Genomic DNA, 17861 nt, shown 5'->3' with positions numbered 1-17861 from the left:
TTACACCCCATCAGCCTCCCTGTAATGGGTTAGGGTTAGGGTTAGCTGTATAGCTGTTGGTTTGCATCGATCTTGTGTCCCAATTCATTACAAAAAAAAAAATCTCTATATATAGAGATTTTTTTATTTGTAATGAATAAAAAATATAAAAGCCAAAATATCTCTCTCTATATATATATATATATATATATGCTTCTCAATACCCCGTCTACTGAAGATGTCAGTGTCTCGTGACTGGCTGACACAGTGATGTGACACGGTGATGTGACACGGTGATGTGACACGGTGATGTGACACGGTGATGTGACACAGTGGTGTGACACGGTGATGTGACACGGTGATGTGACACGGTGATGTGACACGGTGATGTGACACGGTGGTGTGACACGGTGATGTGACACGGTGGTGTGACACGGTGATGTGACACGGTGATGTGACACGGTGGTGTGACACGGTGGTGAGGAGGACACACAGCGGGAGGTCTGTGGCGCTGCATCAGTGTGACAGACTGCAGTCTGCAGTGTTTGACTTCCTGTAGATGTAGAGGTTCCGCTTGAGTCCCTACCCAGCAGGAACACAGTCACACGCCTTCATAAACAACCCGTGTGTGTGTGGCCCTCATAAACACACTCATCATCCAGGCTGTCCACCTTGTTGTCACGGCAGCGGTCACCTCCCACCTTGAGGCGGTGATGACTGACGGCACGGTCAACTTTGATACAGAAAAATACTATTTAGAGACTTGTCATTGACGGCTTGAACCTTCAAACTGAGCCCGCCTCCACCAAGCCTGCCTCGGGGTCCATAACTGTATCAAATCAAATCAAATCAAATGTATTTGTATAGCCCTTTTTACACGCAAGCATGTCACAGAGGGCTTCACATATGTCCATAGAACTGCCCCTCAACCAACCTAAACCCTCAAGGAAGACAAGGAAAAACTCCCAAAAAACTCTCAACAGGAGAAAAAAAATGGAAGAAACCTTGGGAGGAGCAATTCAGAGAGCGATCCCCTCCTCCAGAGACGGTTGGTGAGAGAGAGGAGCAGAACACAGGCTAAACATAGTCATACAGTGTCAATGGGTTTTAAAACACCAAAATCCATTGTTCAACTTTATAGATGTAGGACAGGACCGGGAGACTCGCGACCAGGTCCAGCGTTGGCTGACCGACGACCAGGCAGGTGCTGACAACTCAAACCCCCCACACCACAAGGGATGTGTGTGGGGGGGGACAGAGAGAGGAGAGCAGGGATTAGAGGATGCCAGGAGCAGCTAACAGTACAACTGTACTTGTATAATTGATCCAGCGTTGCCAGGACCAGACAATGTGCTTTAGTCTCTCTGAGCTTCAGATGTTGTGATCTATGCTGATTATCGGTAATCAGCTTAGCTGGCCTGTGGGAGGATGGAGGTATCACACACTGCTGGCCAGTTGACACTGCATGAGAAAACACACACAGGAAGTGAGGGGCGGGGCTCTGGGGGTTAGAGCGAGGTCACTGGCTGTGGGCTCTGAGTAGGCCTTGTCACATGGGCGGTGGTGCTTCTGTTGTTAAGGACCAGCAGGTGGCTCTGTGTTTTCAGGGGTCAGTGATCCACACTGTGTGTGTGTGTGTTGATGACGGTGCCACACTCATTGTGAGATCATTTCGATCCCTCTAGGGTTTTTTATCGATTTAATGAGATGGAGAGTATATTTGATGTCATCCAGTAAGCGGACCACATATCAAGGACACACACACATGCTGTATACACACCCCCTACACACACACACATGCTGTATACATACCCCCTACACATACATACCCCCTACACACACACACATGCTGTATACATACCCCCTACACATACATACCCCCTACACACACACACATGCTGTATACATACCCCCTACACATACATACATGCTGTATACACACACCCTACACACACACATACTGTATACACACACATACTGTATACACACACACATTTATATAGTAGGGATTCAGGCCCCCCCCTCTCCCTCTCCGCCCCTCCCCCCCCCCTCCCCATGAAGAGCAGCGTGGTGACCTCAGCACTTCCTCCTAAGCTTGTCCCTGCTGCCGTGTCATTTGGCCAGCGCTCCAATCCTCCTCAGAAGCACAAGTTGCTGCGTGCTGCACTCCCCTCTCTCCGCCTGCTGCCCACCCCACCCCTCAGTCTCCCGGCTCGTTCTCTCTCTCTCTCTCTGTCTCTGTCTCTCGCTCTCGGACACATACTAGTCCAGGAGAAGGTCACCTGGTCCCGTTCGGCATGCGAAAATAGATTTGTTTGTTGGATCATTTGAAATAGACTCAAATAGATTTGTGGGTATTGGTTATTTATATGTAGGACACTTGAAGTAAAATCTAGTTTCTAATAGTAGATACACATTCTCTAGGGCTTGTATCTCTGTCTGTACTGTGTGTGTGTGTGTCCTGCGTGTGTGTGTGGGAAACCTGATGTGTCTCCTAGGTATAGTTTGATCTCTCACTGTCTCTCCAGGTCTCCCCGTCTGTTCTCTGCTCAAACTAGGTTTTCTTGTTCCTTTTCTTTACAATGCAGAAGAGGCAGCATGTAGGTATATTAAAACGACACGCATCTCTCTGGCTGCATGCTTCACCTTTTTTACTTTCTGCTTAATATTCTCTCTTTCTCACTCTCCTGCTCTCTCTTTTATAACTAAATTTTCTTTTGTTCACCTTTTTAATTTGTGTTTTATTTAAGACATGTCTCAGTACAAAAAAAAACTAAACTCAACTAGTCATTTTACACATTTTGTTTTGATGTTTATTAAAGATGCCTGGTATACGATCCCCTGATATATCTCTGTACCTGTCTCCTCGATTTTAATCTGTTTTTTAATTCTGTGCACGGATTAATTAAACACAGTGCAAGTCTGGGTTGAATCTGACAGGTTAAAGGATATTCCAGAGAAGGCGTATTAAATAAACAAGCCAGCGGCAGATTCATTTTGACTCTCTTCCCAATTATGTAACGCTTGTGGTGACGACTATCCTTCAAGATTCCCCCTAGTGTTACATATATCGCACCAGGCTACTTTAATACAAAAGTAAAGAGCTAATTACACCATAAATATCCTCACTCCTTGAATTCCTTTGGATAATTTAGTTTTATTTCAGTTTCAAAAGGACTGCATATACTCTAGCTCTACATTCAACACGTTTATCTTTTGTTCTGTCTGTGACTTTGTGTTTGAGTTCCGGTCCGCTCATGATTGGACGATTTATTCTTTCATGTCATCCCCCCCCCTTCCTCCTCTTCCTCCCCCTTGTTCCATCCACCTGTCCTTCATGTGTTCGTGTGGCTGCATGGTCTTCTTTTTGCACGTTGATGTGGCTCTCGGAAGGCAGGCTAATGGGGGATTTCATATAATTCTCTCTCCTTCTCTCCCTATCTCTCTCCCTGCCTCTCTCTTTCTCTCTCTTTCCCTCTCTCTCTCTCCCTCTCTCCCTATCTCTCTCCCTCGCTCTTCTCTCTCTCTCTCTTCCTCTCTCTCTCTCTCCACCCTCGCTCCTTTCCCTCCCTCCCTCCCGCTCTCTCTCGCTCTCTCTCTCTCTCCGTAGGGGATGTGCTGTTTCAGATGGCTGAGGTCCACAGGCAGATCCAGATGCAGCTTGAAGACATGGTGAGGAGACACACACGATTGACTCATGTTACTGCTCCTTTAACACACCTCAAAGGAACTGACAGACATTATATAGTCAGACTTGACCTATTTGTGCGTTGAGTCACATAGTCCTTGAAAGTCCTTGATAAAGGCCCAGGAAGCTACAATCCTCAGAAAGAAATGTTCTGGAGATCTTCATTTATCTGAAGGCCTCACAACATGTGCTCATTTGGGTTCTGTAATTATTTAAAGACACACACTGGTTAAGTTGCTTCTAGTCTCTAGGGGGGAGATTGTTGATTGATGGACTGGCCATCTTCTCACGCTCTCAACATCTTCTCAAACCTACACACATAAACTGACTGAAACACACTCTGTAGTGAACAACCATCCCTAAATTGTGTTTGTTAGTGGGACTAAAACTTGACATTCAAACCCATCAATCTAATTATTTCCACACCATGTTTTGCTGTCAATCCAGCTGGAATGCTACCACAGTTAGCTTTGACCTGTGTGGACTGAACGAGTTGAGCAAAGTGTGTGTTTTCTTATTAAATCTCTTTGTGTTTCCAGCTCAAGTCCTTCCACAATGAGCTGCTAACTGAGCTGGAGAAGAAAGTGGAGTTGGACGCCCGCTATCTGAACGTGAGTCTCTCCAAAGTCCTAAATATCTTCAGTCACCAGCGTGAGTCCCAGACTGTTCGACAGACACGATAACAGATATTTAAACTCGAGTCTTCATAAGCTGCTGCAGCATAGCTATGAACGGAAGATTCCAGGAGGTTTTCTTCGTTCAGGGTTCAGTTTTGATGTTGCCGTATGCCACCTCCTGTATTTCTGACGTCGTGTTCTGGAGGGAGGGATGCATTTAGAAAGTCTTGACGCACACTCGACCCCCAGGCTATTGTTCCCCGAGGTTTACAGATACCAGGATATGATCCACTTTCTCATAAAACAGTTGGTGAGAGGAGCGCACGCTTCCCTTCCCTGCTCCCCGATGGTTATCATCATAACCACAGTAATAAAGTTACGTCAATTGCTTTCCTCTCCACTGGATGAATTAGGACTCGTTTCATCAGAGGGAGAGATACTTCGGAGGTTCTAAAGGGATAAACATGTTTCTAGAGATTTTGAAGCTTTGATTGGTTCCAAAAAAAACATGTTTTTGTTTTAAAGCTTTCCCAGAAAACCCAATGTCCTGGCTCACTCATCTCTTCGGGGGGGATTTCATCTCTGTGAAGCAGCCTTCAAATGATGGGAGTTGTTTTCGGGGGCGGGGGAGACGCACACTAAAGGAAAGTTGTTCCTCCTTCACTAAGATCCTGTTTCTGAAAACTCATATTTGACCCAAGTTCAGTTTGAGACTCTCAGCTGTGGTTGAGAATCCGAGCTGCTTCCTCGTGCTCTGATCATCAGACATGCCTGAGCTCCACCAGCAGAGATGGGAAGTCATCAAGTACAAATACTATAACTGTACTTTTTCAGATTTTTCTGGTATCATTGATGAACTTGATGAGGAAAAAAAATTCTAAACGTTGAAAACAAAGTTTGGATAGCTTCCAAAAATATATGTGTATATATATATATATATAAAAAAGTTGTGAACCAATAACTTTTGAAAGGTTACAAAATATTTTAAAAAAATAGGTTAGAAGAATATATTTTAAAGGTAAAAAAAATATTTTGGAAAAAAAAGTTTGGGACAAAATGTGGGTTTGGTGAAGTTTGTGTGGCAGCCACAGTGACACCACCCACCATGACGCCTGCGCTACTGTCTTTAAACTCCTCCAGCCTGACCAGGGGGGTTGGGGGGGGGGGGGTACGAGGGCGGAGGAGGAGGGAAGTGGGGTAGGAGGGGTGGTGTGGCAACGTGTGGCTCGGTCTCCGTCGCGTTTCGTAAAGGGCACCGCGACCTCTGAAAGGTCGGCCAGCTCAGAGCCGTCATCTTCCCGCGGTGTGCTCAGTCGTGGCTGACGGTGCCGCTGCCCCCTACAGGCGGCGCTGAAGAAGTACCAGACGGAGCACAAGAGCAAAGGGGAGAGTCTGGAGAAGTGCCAGGCAGAACTGAAGAAGCTGCGCAGGAGGAGCCAGGGCAGCAAGAACCCTGCCAAGTACGGAGACAAGGAGATGCAGGTGAGGGTGTGAGAGAGTGTGTCTGTGTGTGTGTCCGTGTGAGAGAGTGTGTGTGTGTGTGTCTGTGTGTGAGAGAGAGTGTGTGTGTGTGCTGGGCTCTCGCAGCTGTGAGTGAGTGTGTGTGTGGTCTGACAGCCTAGCTTGTTCAGAGATGGTACGGCCAGATGGTGGGTTACTAGGTTACCGTATGGTACAGAGAGGACGTGATTAGAGAGCCAGGAAAATGGGATCCTATTGGCCACAGCCCAGCAGGTGTATGATGGAGGCTGCCAATCGAATCTGACGGAAGAACGTGACTACAGCCACACACATTGCCCTCAACTTTTCCTCATGTTCTGCATCTCAAACCATCAATGATGGCGTGGCCCGAAAGCTCAAACACCACATCCCAACAAATGTAGGTGCGTTTGGCTTCCATTCTGCCTGGGATATTTTCTCCCAGTCTGATGAGATTTGTGGTTCAGTGGGATTTGTAGTCTTTTGGTGGTGGCTGATGATGAGTGTGCCCGTCAGCCTACCCATCTTGTGTTAACTTGAACTTGGCTGTGAGTGTTCACAGTGGGCCGCTCATCACTCCTGTAGTTGGTGCTGTACTTCAGCAGGGTTGCGTAAGGTTTGTTTACAGGATGTGGGACAGGTAATTGGGCTGCCTGCCTCCGTGCAGCTCTCGTCATGGTGGAGGCGTGGACCTGCTGCCTGCCTCTGTGCAGCTCTCGTCATGGTGGAGGCGTGGACCTGCTGCCTGCCTCTGTGCAGCTCTCGTCATGGTGGAGGCGTGGACCTGCTGCCTGCCTCCGTGCAGCTCTCGTCATGGTGGAGGCGTGGACCTGCTGCCTGCCTCCGTGCAGCAGAGGGGGAGCATGAAGGGGGGGGTGGGGCTTGTCGAATCGATTTGAGTTAGTGTGTGTGTGAGGAGGAGACGGTATCTGTGTGTACACCAGGGAGTGTCTCGTCAGTGCCCTGCTGTGCTTCATGTGTGTGCTAATGAGAACGTGTGTGTGTGTGTGTGTGATGGTGGGCTCTGGTCGTTTTCACTTCCATCTCTTAATTAAAAGTTGTAACTGCTCAGCGATCGCCCGTGGCGATCCCCAACCCACATTTCCCTCATGATTGATGTTGATATTAAAACCATAGGCGATGAAAATGCACTCATTTCCTACTGTGTCCCTCAGGGACCATAAAACACAAACCTAATGCCAGGACATAACATTGTAAATCTCCTCTCCCATTTCTTATTAAAGGCTTTGTATCGGTGACAGTAGTGCAGTTAGCTGATAGGAATGGGGAGACACCCAGGAAGTGATCTAGTCTGAGGGTCTGTCACTTGCATGCCTCACGGCTGACTCAGTGCCTACTTTTGACAATACAGCTGTTGGGAAAACAAGGTTGACAGCAGGAGCAGTCTGAGTACATTCACCTCCTTCTCAACTCTCCTGAGAACAATGGCCCTTCTGTACAGTGGGGCCCGGAGCGATGAGTCCTGCTTTGCATCTCTCGCTCTCTCTCTGCTTCTCTGCCCGAGGCTCTTTTAACTGATGAGATCTGTCAAAATAATCCCTCCCCCCCCTCTGCCACAACTCTCTCTCTCACACACACACACACACACACACACCTCCAAGCACTGTGTCATGTAGTCCTGACAGGACAGGGCAGTCAGGGCAGAGGGTATGAAGTCTCACTGCCATCAACTCACCTCATCCAGACCCAGGAGTTCAGAGTGCTCATAAGTGTTCTGTGTGATGACGCATGAGCACGCACACACACACACACACACACACACACACACACACATACACACACACACACACACTCACTCTCTCACACACACACACACTCACTCACTGCAGCTCAACACCTTTTAATGGAATGGTGTCAAGAGTGTATCATAGAACATCACAGTGTGTGTGGTTTCTTTGGTGAGGGAGAGGAAATGAGGAGAGGAGGAGGAGGCAAGATGGAGAGGAGGGGAGGAGAGGAGGAGGAGGCAAGATGGAGAGGAGGGGAGGAGGAGAGCCTGGGATGAATAATTGAAGGAACAGAACAAAGACAGCCCATCTTATTCTCCCTCACTCTCTCTCCCCTGTTTTCTCTCTCTCTCTGTCTCTGTCTCTCTCTGTCTCTATCTCCCCTCCTCTCTGTGAGTGACCCAGATTTAAGTCCCCGCCACGTAAAAAAAAATCTGTTTGATGCAAATGTTTCTGAGAAGTTCTGCATTGGGAGGAGCTTTCCGACATCCATCTGCATCTGCAGCCAATGTTTCAGGTCTGCCCTCGCAGGATGCCTCCAGTCTCCTCTGAATCACACCAGTAGTCCTTTTAAAACGTGTCTGAAGTCGTATTTAAAGGGATGGAATGTTCCAGTAGCATAAGACATTAAACTGTTCCTTGGCACCAGCCACTGTAATACTGTTAGGAATGGGCACTTCCAATCCTTATCTGCTTAACTTTAAACACACTTATTGTAGCTTTGGACGAATGTAAGAATTTACATTTGCCGAGGATGCTGGGTAGACCAAAGAAATACGATCCTGTAACCTCTCTCCTCGCCTACAAAAAAAAATATAATAATGCTTAAGAGGAATTTCAGTATCAAGGAAAGCTCACTGAGTGAGCAGAACACTGGCTTCACCACCTACGGAGATGCTAGAGGCTGGCCTCGGAAGGAGGGCTAGCCTCGGAAGGAGAGCTAGCCTCAGAAGGAGGGCTAGCCTCGGAAGGAGGGCTAGCCTCAGAAAGAGAGCTAGCCTCGGAAGGAGGGCTAGCCTCGGAAGGGAACCTTTGGTCTGAGATCGACACAGGACTGATGCTCCTGGATGAACTGCATGCATTAACAGTGCTTGTAATATTGAGCTGACTAATGACTGGAACATGTTGCTGCTCTTTGATGTGGATATCAGGAAACGGCTGCAGCTCCCGATTGGTTTAGAAATGTTTCCTGTTTCAGTCAGTTAGGTTGAAAGGATTATTACCCAAGTAGCCTACTTTACCAGCTGGTTACCTCAGCGTCTCATGCACTTTACACACACACACTCTCACGCACACACTCTCACACACACACTCTCACACACACACTCTCACACACACACTCTCACGCACACACTCTCGCGCACACACCCCCCCCACTGAGGCTGGACTCGAGGCAGACAGCCTCGAGGCAGACAGCCTGTGGATAGTATGACACACCAGAAACTCTAAAACATGTCAGTCCTCTGAGAGCTCTTAAGAGCTCATCACACATAACACGTGTGTGTGTGTGTGTGTGTGTGTGTGTGTGTGTGTGTGTGTGTGTGTGTGTGTGTGTGTGTGTGTGTGTGTGTGTGTGTGTGTGTGTGTGTGTGTGTGTGTGTGTGTGTGTGTGTGTGTGTGTGTGTGTGTGTGTGTGTGTGTGTGTGTGTGTGTGTGTGTGTGTGTGTGTGTGTGTGTGTCAAGCGGTGGTGGGGTAGGTGAGGGGCTCTGTGTGGAAGGTGGTAAACCTGGGATGTAAATTGCAGTCAACACCTGCTTGTGTTACTCTAATGAGCTTTGTAATGGTGCTGACATTTACATCTGTGTGTGTGTGTGTGTGCTCAACGAGAACTATTACTCCTCCTGCTTGCATGTGTCATCTGATGAGTCTGTCGCAGATGCAAGTCAAGTAACAGGAGCATGCTGTTGCCATGTAGAAGGGTTGTCTGTTCCGGAGGTGATTCTAGCTGTGGTGAAGGTGGATGAGGATGGATTCATCATGGGCTGAATCCTGCGTGTCATGAATGACTAACGCCACCCTGACACTGCCGTTATCAGAGATGACGTCACATGCTGCACTGTGACAACACACTGTGGGCTACAGGACATCCGTGCCTCCCCAGAAACGGGTCACTCCAGTATTTAGTATTTAACGTTGAGCTTGAAGCCAGCATCTTTGCCAACAAAATGTCAAATGCAGATTGAAATGACTGATTCTATTGAGGGACCAAATCTTTGAAATTCCATTCAAAGAGGAATTGCAGACAGACAGGCAGGGAGATGAGCGAGCAGGCAGACAGACAGGCAGGGAGATGAGCAGGCAGACAGACAGACAGGCAGGGAGATGAGCAGGCAGACAGACAGGCAGGCAGGGAGACCTGGAGACAGAATTCTCAGGAAAATGTGGGTGCTGGAGGCCCATGCCTGGTGGGTGGGTGCCTGAGTCCTCAGCCAAGGGTGGAGAGTCCTGAGTGGGTGGAGGTGGGGGGTGGAAGGATGTATTAATACATGGAGTGGGATGGTGAGAGCTGTTGAGAGTGAAGGTGTTTGCAGGCAGGTATTTACATGTTGGATCTGCTTGTGTCTGACTGGGAGAAGAGATCCTTCAGATCTCAGAAGATGGAGCTCCCATTTTCGGAGCCAGATTGCCAAAGTCCAAATACTTCCCCCATTTCCATTTCTTCTTCTCTCTCCAGTATGTGGAGGCCATCAGCGGTAAGCAGAGCGAGCTGGACAGCTGCATCTCGGAGGGCTACAAGGCAGCGCTCTCTGAGGAGAGGAGGAGGTACTGCTTCCTGGTGGACCGCCAGTGCGCCGTGGCCAAGAACAGCAGCGCCTACCACAGCAAGGTAACCCCGCCCCTGCCCCCGCCCCTGCCCCCGCCCCTGCTGGCTCCTCCCTTCCTCCATCCTAACTGGCCGTCGTCATGGTTATTGACGGGGGCGGAGAGAGTTGAGAGGAGGAGGAGGTGGAGGAGAGGGGGTGGAGAGGAGGGGGTGGAGAGGAGGAGGTGGTGGAGAGGAGGAGGTGGAGAGGAGGGAGTGGAGTGGAGAGGAGGGAGTGGAGTGGAGAGGAGGGAGTGGAGTGGAGAGGAGGGAGTGGAGTGGAGAGGAGAGGAGGGAGTGGAGAGGAGGGAGTGGAGAGGAGGGAGTGGAGAGGAGGGGGTGGAGAGGAGGGGGTGGAGAGGAGGAGGAGATGTTGAGAGGAGGAGGTGGAGAGGAGGAGGTGGAGAGGAGTTGTTGAGAGGAGGGGGTGGAGCCTCGGAAGGAGAGCTAGCCTCAGAAAGAGGGCTAGCCTCGGAAGGAGGGCTGGCCTCGGAAGGAGGGCTGGCCTCGGAAGGAGGGCTGGCCTCGGAAGGAGGGCTGGCCTCGGAAGGAGGGCTGGCCTCGGAAGGGAACCTTTGGTCTGAGATCGACACAGGACTGGTGCTCCTGGATGAACTGCATGCATTAACAGTGCTTGTAATATTGAGCTGACTAATGAGAGGAGGGGGTTAGAGGAGGAGAGTGGTCCAGAAGTTGATGATCACCGTGATGGAGTGGGTGTGTGGGCAGACTGTGTAGACAATACTGACATTCAGAGAGGGAGGGAGAGAGGAAGAGACGGCGTTTTAAAGCAATTTTGGGAGATGAAGGGAAGTGCATGTGTCTCAGTTTAAGATGGCAACAGTGACTCTCTCTCTCTCCCTACACCCTGGGTTTAATTGTCCTGCGTGGCACTGTCCCCCCCCCCCCTGCGGCCTTCTGGGAGACGGCCACAGTACACAGCCCTGCTGCTCCAGCTAGGTTAGGGAAGGAGTGAGCGGTGAGCGGGAAGATAAGGACACCATCTGCCAGCGGAGTTTATCATCCCGCTGGCGTGTACCTCACTCTCCACCCACGGTCACACAACACACACACACACACACACGCTAGCTACATTACCTGGCAAGTACACACTGCCAACTGAAAGAGATTACTCACTCACTGCGAGTGAATCCGCGAAAGCAGAGACAGTGACTGAGAGACATACTGACTGACTGACTGACTGACTGACGGGGAGGGGGAGGGGGAGGGGGAGGGGGAGGGGGAATCAAATGAAACTGACCAACTTGATGTTCAGGTCAATGTTGACATTTCTTCATATGCTCGATTGGTATCATGCTATAAAATAAGCCAGTTATTTACTGTATACAATAAATAAATAAATAATACATCTGGATGTAGTTATGCTGCTCCTGCGTGCTCTCTCTCTCTTTCTCTCTGTTGTTCTCAGTTGTTCAGACTCCCACTCTCTCTCCCACCCTCTCCCCCACTCTCTCCCCCACTCTCTCCCCCACCCTCTCCCCCACCCACTCTCTCCCCCACCCTCTCCCCCACCCTCTCCCCCACCCACTCTCTCCCCCACCCTCTCCCCCACTCTCTCCCCCACCCTCTCCCCCACCCACTCTCTCCCCCACTCTCTCCCCCACCCTCTCCCCCACTCTCTCCCCCACCCTCTCCCCCACCCACTCTCTCCCCCACCCTCTCCCCCACCCTCTCCCCCACCCTCTCTCCCACCCTCTCCCCCACCCTCTCCCCCACCCACTCTCTCCCCCACTCTCTCCCCCACCCACTCTCTCTCCCAGCTGGACTGGGCTTCGTCACGATCCCTGAGGTTCAACCTGCTACTGGATTGTTGTTTTCCAACCTACAAGCTTTGACCTGATTTTAATGTGTTTTATGTCCCTACTCTCGTGTGTGTGTAATATCAAATGCAAAGTTTTAAATTGTTTGTAAAATAGACCTCTCTCTCTCTCTCTCTCCCTCTCTCTCTCTCTCTCCCTCTCTCTCTCTCTCTCTCTCTCTCTCTCTCTCTCTCTCTCTCTCTCTCTCTCTCTCTCTCTCTCTCTCTCTCTCTCTCTCTCTCTCTCCAGGGTAAAGACATGTTGGCCCAGAAGATCCCCATGTGGCAGCAGGCCTGTGCTGACCCCACCAAGGTCCCTGACCGCGCCATGCTCCTGGCCCACCAGGTGACCGCCTCGGGGGGCACCCTGGGGGGCGCCCACCACCCCTCCAAGGGCAACCTGGTGATCTCGGAGCCCATCCCCGGGGCCAAGCCCCTCCCTGTGCCCCCAGAGCTGGCAGCACTCATGGCAGGTGGTCAACAGGTGAGTCCGGTTCCTCTCCTGGTTACCTCCTGAGGTAGTTCCGTAGGAAGTATATTCAGATTCATGTGAATCGAATGTTGTGCTCAAGTCATCAGGCGTGAAGACTGGAGGTCCTATTGTCAAAATCTGTCCCAGTAGATTGTAGAAGACTCATTGTCTAATGGGAAAACTCCACACACACACACACACACACACACACACACACACATATATATATACATATATATACACACATACAAACACACACCACGAATGGGATGATTACATTACAGGAGCTCTCAGTGCATCCACACACACACAACACTACACATCATGATACCCATTCCACATATGCAAATCAAGTTGTTAGCTTGGTGCGGTAATTAGCATGTTGCTAGGAACCAAATTCCTGGGGCTCCCTTGCCTGCCAGCCTGCTCTCTGCCTGGGAGCTGTGTTTGTGTTTTCTAATGTCCTGAGAGGAAGCCTCCAGGACTCACATCAAACAACTGCTGCTAATGAGGATTGCACAGTACGAGGCAGCTCCAGAAAGGTTCTGCTGTGGAACGTTCCCCAGAGACGGAGCCCTGAAGACAGGAGAACCCTGCTCTGACATCTGTACAGACAGCTAAACACAGGAGAACCCTGCTCTGACATCTGTACAGACAGCCTGGCATCTATTGGTCCAGTCTGTCATCTATAGGTCCAGTCTGTCATCTATAGGTCCAGTCTGTCATCTATAGGTCCAGTCTGGCATCTATTGGTCCAGTCTGGCATCTATTGGTCCAGTCTGTCATCTATTGGTCCAGTCTGTCATCTATAGGTCCAGTCTGTCATCTATTGGTCCAGTCTGTCATCTATAGGTCCAGTCTCATCTATAGGTCCAGTCTGGCATCTATTGGTCCAGTCTGGCATCTATAGGTCCAGTCTGTCATCTATAGATCCAGTCTCATCTATAGGTCCAGTCTCATCTATAGGTCCAGTCTGTCATCTATTGGTCCAGTCTGTCATCTATAGATCCAGTCTCATCTATAGGTCCAGTCTGTCATCTATAGGTCCAGTCTGTCATCTATAGGTCCAGTCTCATCTATAGGTCCAGTCTGTCATCTATAGGTCCAGTCTCATCTATAGGTCCAGTCTGTCATCTATAGGTCCAGTCTGTCATCTATAGGTCCAGTCTCATCTATAGGTCCAGTCTCATCTATAGGTCCAGTCTGTCATCTATAGGTCCAGTCTCATCTATAGGTCCAGTCTCATCTATAGGTCCAGTCAGTAGCCATGTGACTATCCCTCAGCTCCTCGCGAGAGAGACGGTTTCTTCACACGATCATTCATAATACTTTTCCCTCCAATTCAGTTGATTGATCTCCTCATTAAATAGCATTTCCTGACCCAGTTCCAGACTAGCGGACTCTCGTTACTGTTGATGTGATAACTGAACGTTACGCAAGCGCGCTTTGGAGATGTGAGCGGGGACCCTCTCATGAATATGCAAATGTTTCTGGCTGCAGAGGCTGATGGGAGCAGGGGAGGGGATGCTGAACGGAACGACCAGCGCCCACGGAGGAGAGGACTACCAGCGCTGGATGGAGGGCAAGCGTGTCCAGGCCAGAGACTCTCCTCAGCCTCACAGGCAGGGCAGCGAGGTCTACTCCAACACCCTCCCTGTCCGCAAGGCTGCCCCGGTCAAGAGCAAGACCGCCCTGGGTAAGGCTGATCTCAAGGCCCCTGGAGAAAGATGGAATGGATGGAATGGCGCATCTTTGCCCCAGTTGGTTAGGGTTAGGGTTAGGTTTAGGGTTAGAGTTTAGGGTTAGGCACACCGAACAGGCACACCGATAAATAAAGAAAAAGTCCACCAGTCCTCCACTGGTGGACTTTGAGGGCCGATTTGTGCTGGGGAAAGAATACCTTCAGTAGACCTGCTGGATCGCAGGAGGGTTTCAACGCTGTGCTTACAAGGAGCTGAACGGGATGAAAAGACTCCATTAGCTCCTTCCTTTCTCCTCGTGCCTTTTAATGATGCTTGGTGGCCTCTCGCTGAATCACCTCCCAGAGTAACAGCAGGCTCTAATGGAAGCAGGCCAGGGCCGAGAGGGATAGGCACGAGAGCGGAACACAAGGAGGGACCAGGGATGAAAATAGATGAAGGACAGAAGCAGAAAAAGTCACCTAGGAGTTACGTTGTTTCACCACGAACACGGTCTTGCCTTTATCTAAGCACCAGCAGAGTCCAGTGTCGTATTCCTTTTGGATTGTTTCCAACACTTAGAAACCCCCTTCTTCTAGAACTTAACGTGCAGCATCAGGTTTTTCATGATCAAACGTCATTTACGATGCCTATTCTCATCCAGTCATATACCTGTTGATTGACAGTCTCCCCCCCCTATCCCCTGCTCTCTCCCCTCCCAGCTGAGAACCGCACCCTGCCCAGGTCCAGCTCCATGGCTGCTGGACTGGAGAGGAACGGCCGCACCCGTGTCCAGGCCATCTTCTCTCACGCTGCCGGCGACAACAGCACCCTGCTTAGCTTCTCTGAGGGCGACGTCATCACCCTGCTGGTGCCCGAGGCCCGTGACGGCTGGCACTACGGCGAGAACGACCGGAACAGGATGTGAGCGGACCACAGCGCGATTCTGAATCCTGTCGTGTTCATGTTTTTTTTTAATATGTTTTCATTTCTGCTTGTGGATGCTTCTGAGTGCTGATTCCCGCTCCCTTCCGCAGGCGTGGCTGGTTCCCCTTCTCGTACACCCGGGTGATCCCTGAAAGCAACGGGGACAAACTCAGGGTCAACAAGTAAGCGTTCCCGGTCTCTTGTCGATCCCCCACACTCAAGGATTCCACCCTAACCCCAACGCTCCAGTCCCTGAATAAAGAACATGACCATTGTGTATTTCTTCAGACTCTGTGTAATTGGCAATTGGAAATTCTGACGTGATCAACATCTTATGTAACGCGTGCGGTTATTTAAATCCATTCCATGCCACACATCAGCACAGGAAGTGCATACATATTTCATAGCGGTAATGGGAACCCGAATCCTCCTCTGGGAAACTGAACCCCTGATTCGGGTGACATCATTGTCATGATCAACCATGCAGCAGCATAAGTGTGAGTGGAACTAACCGTGTGTGTGTGTGTGTGTGTGTGTGTGTGTGTGTGTGTGTGTGTGTGTGTGTAGCAGTCTCCAGCAGGGGAAGAGCAGCAGCACAGGGAACCTCCTGGACAGAGAGGACACAGCTCTGGCCAGCCAGGAGTACGCCATGTCCTCTCGCCTTCTGGCACAGGGCGCCATGGCAACGCACAGCCGCCAGCAGCGGCCCTACAGCGTGGCCGTGCCGGGGTTCCCACAGGTGAGCACGCACACACACACACACACACACACACACACACACACACACACACATATATTCAGGTGTCCTCTCTGGCCATGGTTACAGAACCGAGACACCTCGACCTCAGCACGACCCCAGGCTAAGTCTTCTACCGGGCAGCTGTGCAACAGCTTCAGTTCAGTTTTTTTCTTCTCTCAGAGTCTTGCACGTCTACAGCCTTGTGAAAATGTTCTAGAACATTAGCGTACCGGAAGACAAATCCGTTTCCCTCTGCTTCACACACTCCCTCGTGTGTGTGTCTGGTTAGCGGGTATGAGTGTGCATGTATGTTTGAGAGGGAATGCTTGTTTCCGTGTGTGTGTGTGTTGACAAAGCTCAGACTGGCTGGCTTTGTCTCTTGAGGAAAGTGCTTCTGACAGGCTGATAAGAGGGCTTAGCCCTCCAATAGGAAGCAGGGAGGAGAGAGAGAGACAGGGAGGAGAGAGAGAGACAGGGAGGAGAGAGAGAGACAGGGAGGAGAGAGGGAGAGAGGGAGGAGAGAGGGAGACAGGGAGGAGAGAGGGAGACAGGGAGGAGAGAGAGAGACAGGGAGGAGAGAGAGAGACAGGGAGGAGAGAGAGAGACAGGGAGGAGAGAGGGAGAGAGGGAGGAGAGAGGGAGACAGGGAGGAGAGAGGGAGACAGGGAGGAGAGAGGGAGACAGGGAGGAGAGAGGGAGACAGGGAGGAGAGAGGGAGACAGGGAGGAGAGAGAGAGACAGGGAGGAGAGAGAGAGACAGGGAGGAGAGAGGGAGACAGGGAGGAGAGAGAGGGAGACAGGGAGGAGAGAGAGAGAGACAGGGAGGAGAGGGAGACATGGAGAGACCGATGGACCATGAGACACGAGAGAGAGGCACAAAGGGAACCACACAGACATAGAGTGCGAGAGAGAGAGAAGACACAAAGCGGAGGCAGTGTTACATAACTCCACACCTTCAACTCCAGCAGCACTCCCCCTGTCCTTCCTCCCCTCTCCTCTCCTCCCCCTCTCCTCTCCTCTCCTCCCCCTCTCCTCTCCTCTCCTCCCCCTCTCCTCTCCTCTCCTCTCCTCCCCCTCTCCTCTCCTCTCCTCCCCATCTCCTCTCCTCTCCTCCCCCTCTCCTCTCCTCCCCCTCTCCTCTCCTCCCCCTCTCCTCTCCTCTCTCTGGAGGAGGACAGGCTGATTCCCAGGCTGTAATTACTCTGCAGACATTATGGAACCACTTTAATTTTTTTCTGTAGTTGTTGAAAAAAGTTTCAATGCTAAACTTCTCCCGTTTTCTTAAAAGAATCTCGTTTAAGGGATGACGTCCTAAAGCAAAATGTCAAACTTTTTAGTCTGTGACAAAAGGAATGTGCACAGCAAGCTTCACAAACATCTTCTATCCGAGGTGCTCTCAGGCTTGCACCTACCCCTCAAGTTCTCTTCAGAAAAGTTAACTCTTCTGATCTGAACACACTACATCTCTCTGAGCTATGTATTGCTAGTGCCCCCTTCTGGGTAGTAGTGATACTGCTACTGTTATTTCATAGCACATATGTAGCTGTACCCGTATAAAAACTACAGTTAGTTAAATGTAATTGAGTGAAGAGTTGAAATTGTTTTGTTTTATGTTTTATATTTTCACAGCAAAGACTTGAAGAGTATGAGGGCCACTTCCCCACAAGGTAAGACTCCAGATTTCATTCTCAACACATGCAGGTGGTGCTTGACAGCTCTGTAAGAAGGGTAGACCAGATAGGCAGCCCCACCCCTGTGAGGCCCAGGAGAGCCCATACAAGAAAACAAGTGTCCACTTTTATCTCACTCATCACAAAGAAAACATTCCGGTCCTTTTTGTTTTCCAGTTATTTCGTCTTTGTCGAGTCATGTTTCCATTGTGTTATTTATTTATGTTGTATTGTTATGTT

At 50.1% G+C, this 17861-nt stretch overlaps 1 protein-coding gene across 1 annotated transcript in view; it reads left to right on the top strand.

Moving 5' to 3' along the window:
* baiap2b (BAR/IMD domain containing adaptor protein 2b) overlaps positions 1 to 17861 on the top strand; it is a 38962-nt gene that overhangs the window by 20393 nt on the left and 708 nt on the right. The window contains exons 4-14 of the mRNA XM_067244582.1: positions 2568 to 2579; positions 3590 to 3651; positions 4207 to 4278; positions 5629 to 5766; positions 10187 to 10339; positions 12385 to 12618; positions 14107 to 14302; positions 15008 to 15209; positions 15323 to 15394; positions 15783 to 15951; positions 17581 to 17618. Of these exons, the coding sequence (XP_067100683.1) occupies positions 2568 to 2579; positions 3590 to 3651; positions 4207 to 4278; positions 5629 to 5766; positions 10187 to 10339; positions 12385 to 12618; positions 14107 to 14302; positions 15008 to 15209; positions 15323 to 15394; positions 15783 to 15951; positions 17581 to 17618 (1348 nt within the window). The remainder of the gene's footprint in view (positions 1 to 2567; positions 2580 to 3589; positions 3652 to 4206; positions 4279 to 5628; positions 5767 to 10186; positions 10340 to 12384; positions 12619 to 14106; positions 14303 to 15007; positions 15210 to 15322; positions 15395 to 15782; positions 15952 to 17580; positions 17619 to 17861) is intronic.

This window comes from Osmerus mordax, chromosome 10 (assembly GCF_038355195.1).
Source record: "Osmerus mordax isolate fOsmMor3 chromosome 10, fOsmMor3.pri, whole genome shotgun sequence".
Taxonomy (NCBI): Eukaryota; Metazoa; Chordata; class Actinopteri; order Osmeriformes; family Osmeridae; genus Osmerus; species Osmerus mordax.
The sequence above is the reverse complement of the archived record's forward strand: the minus strand, read 5'-3'. Positions and strand labels throughout refer to the sequence as shown.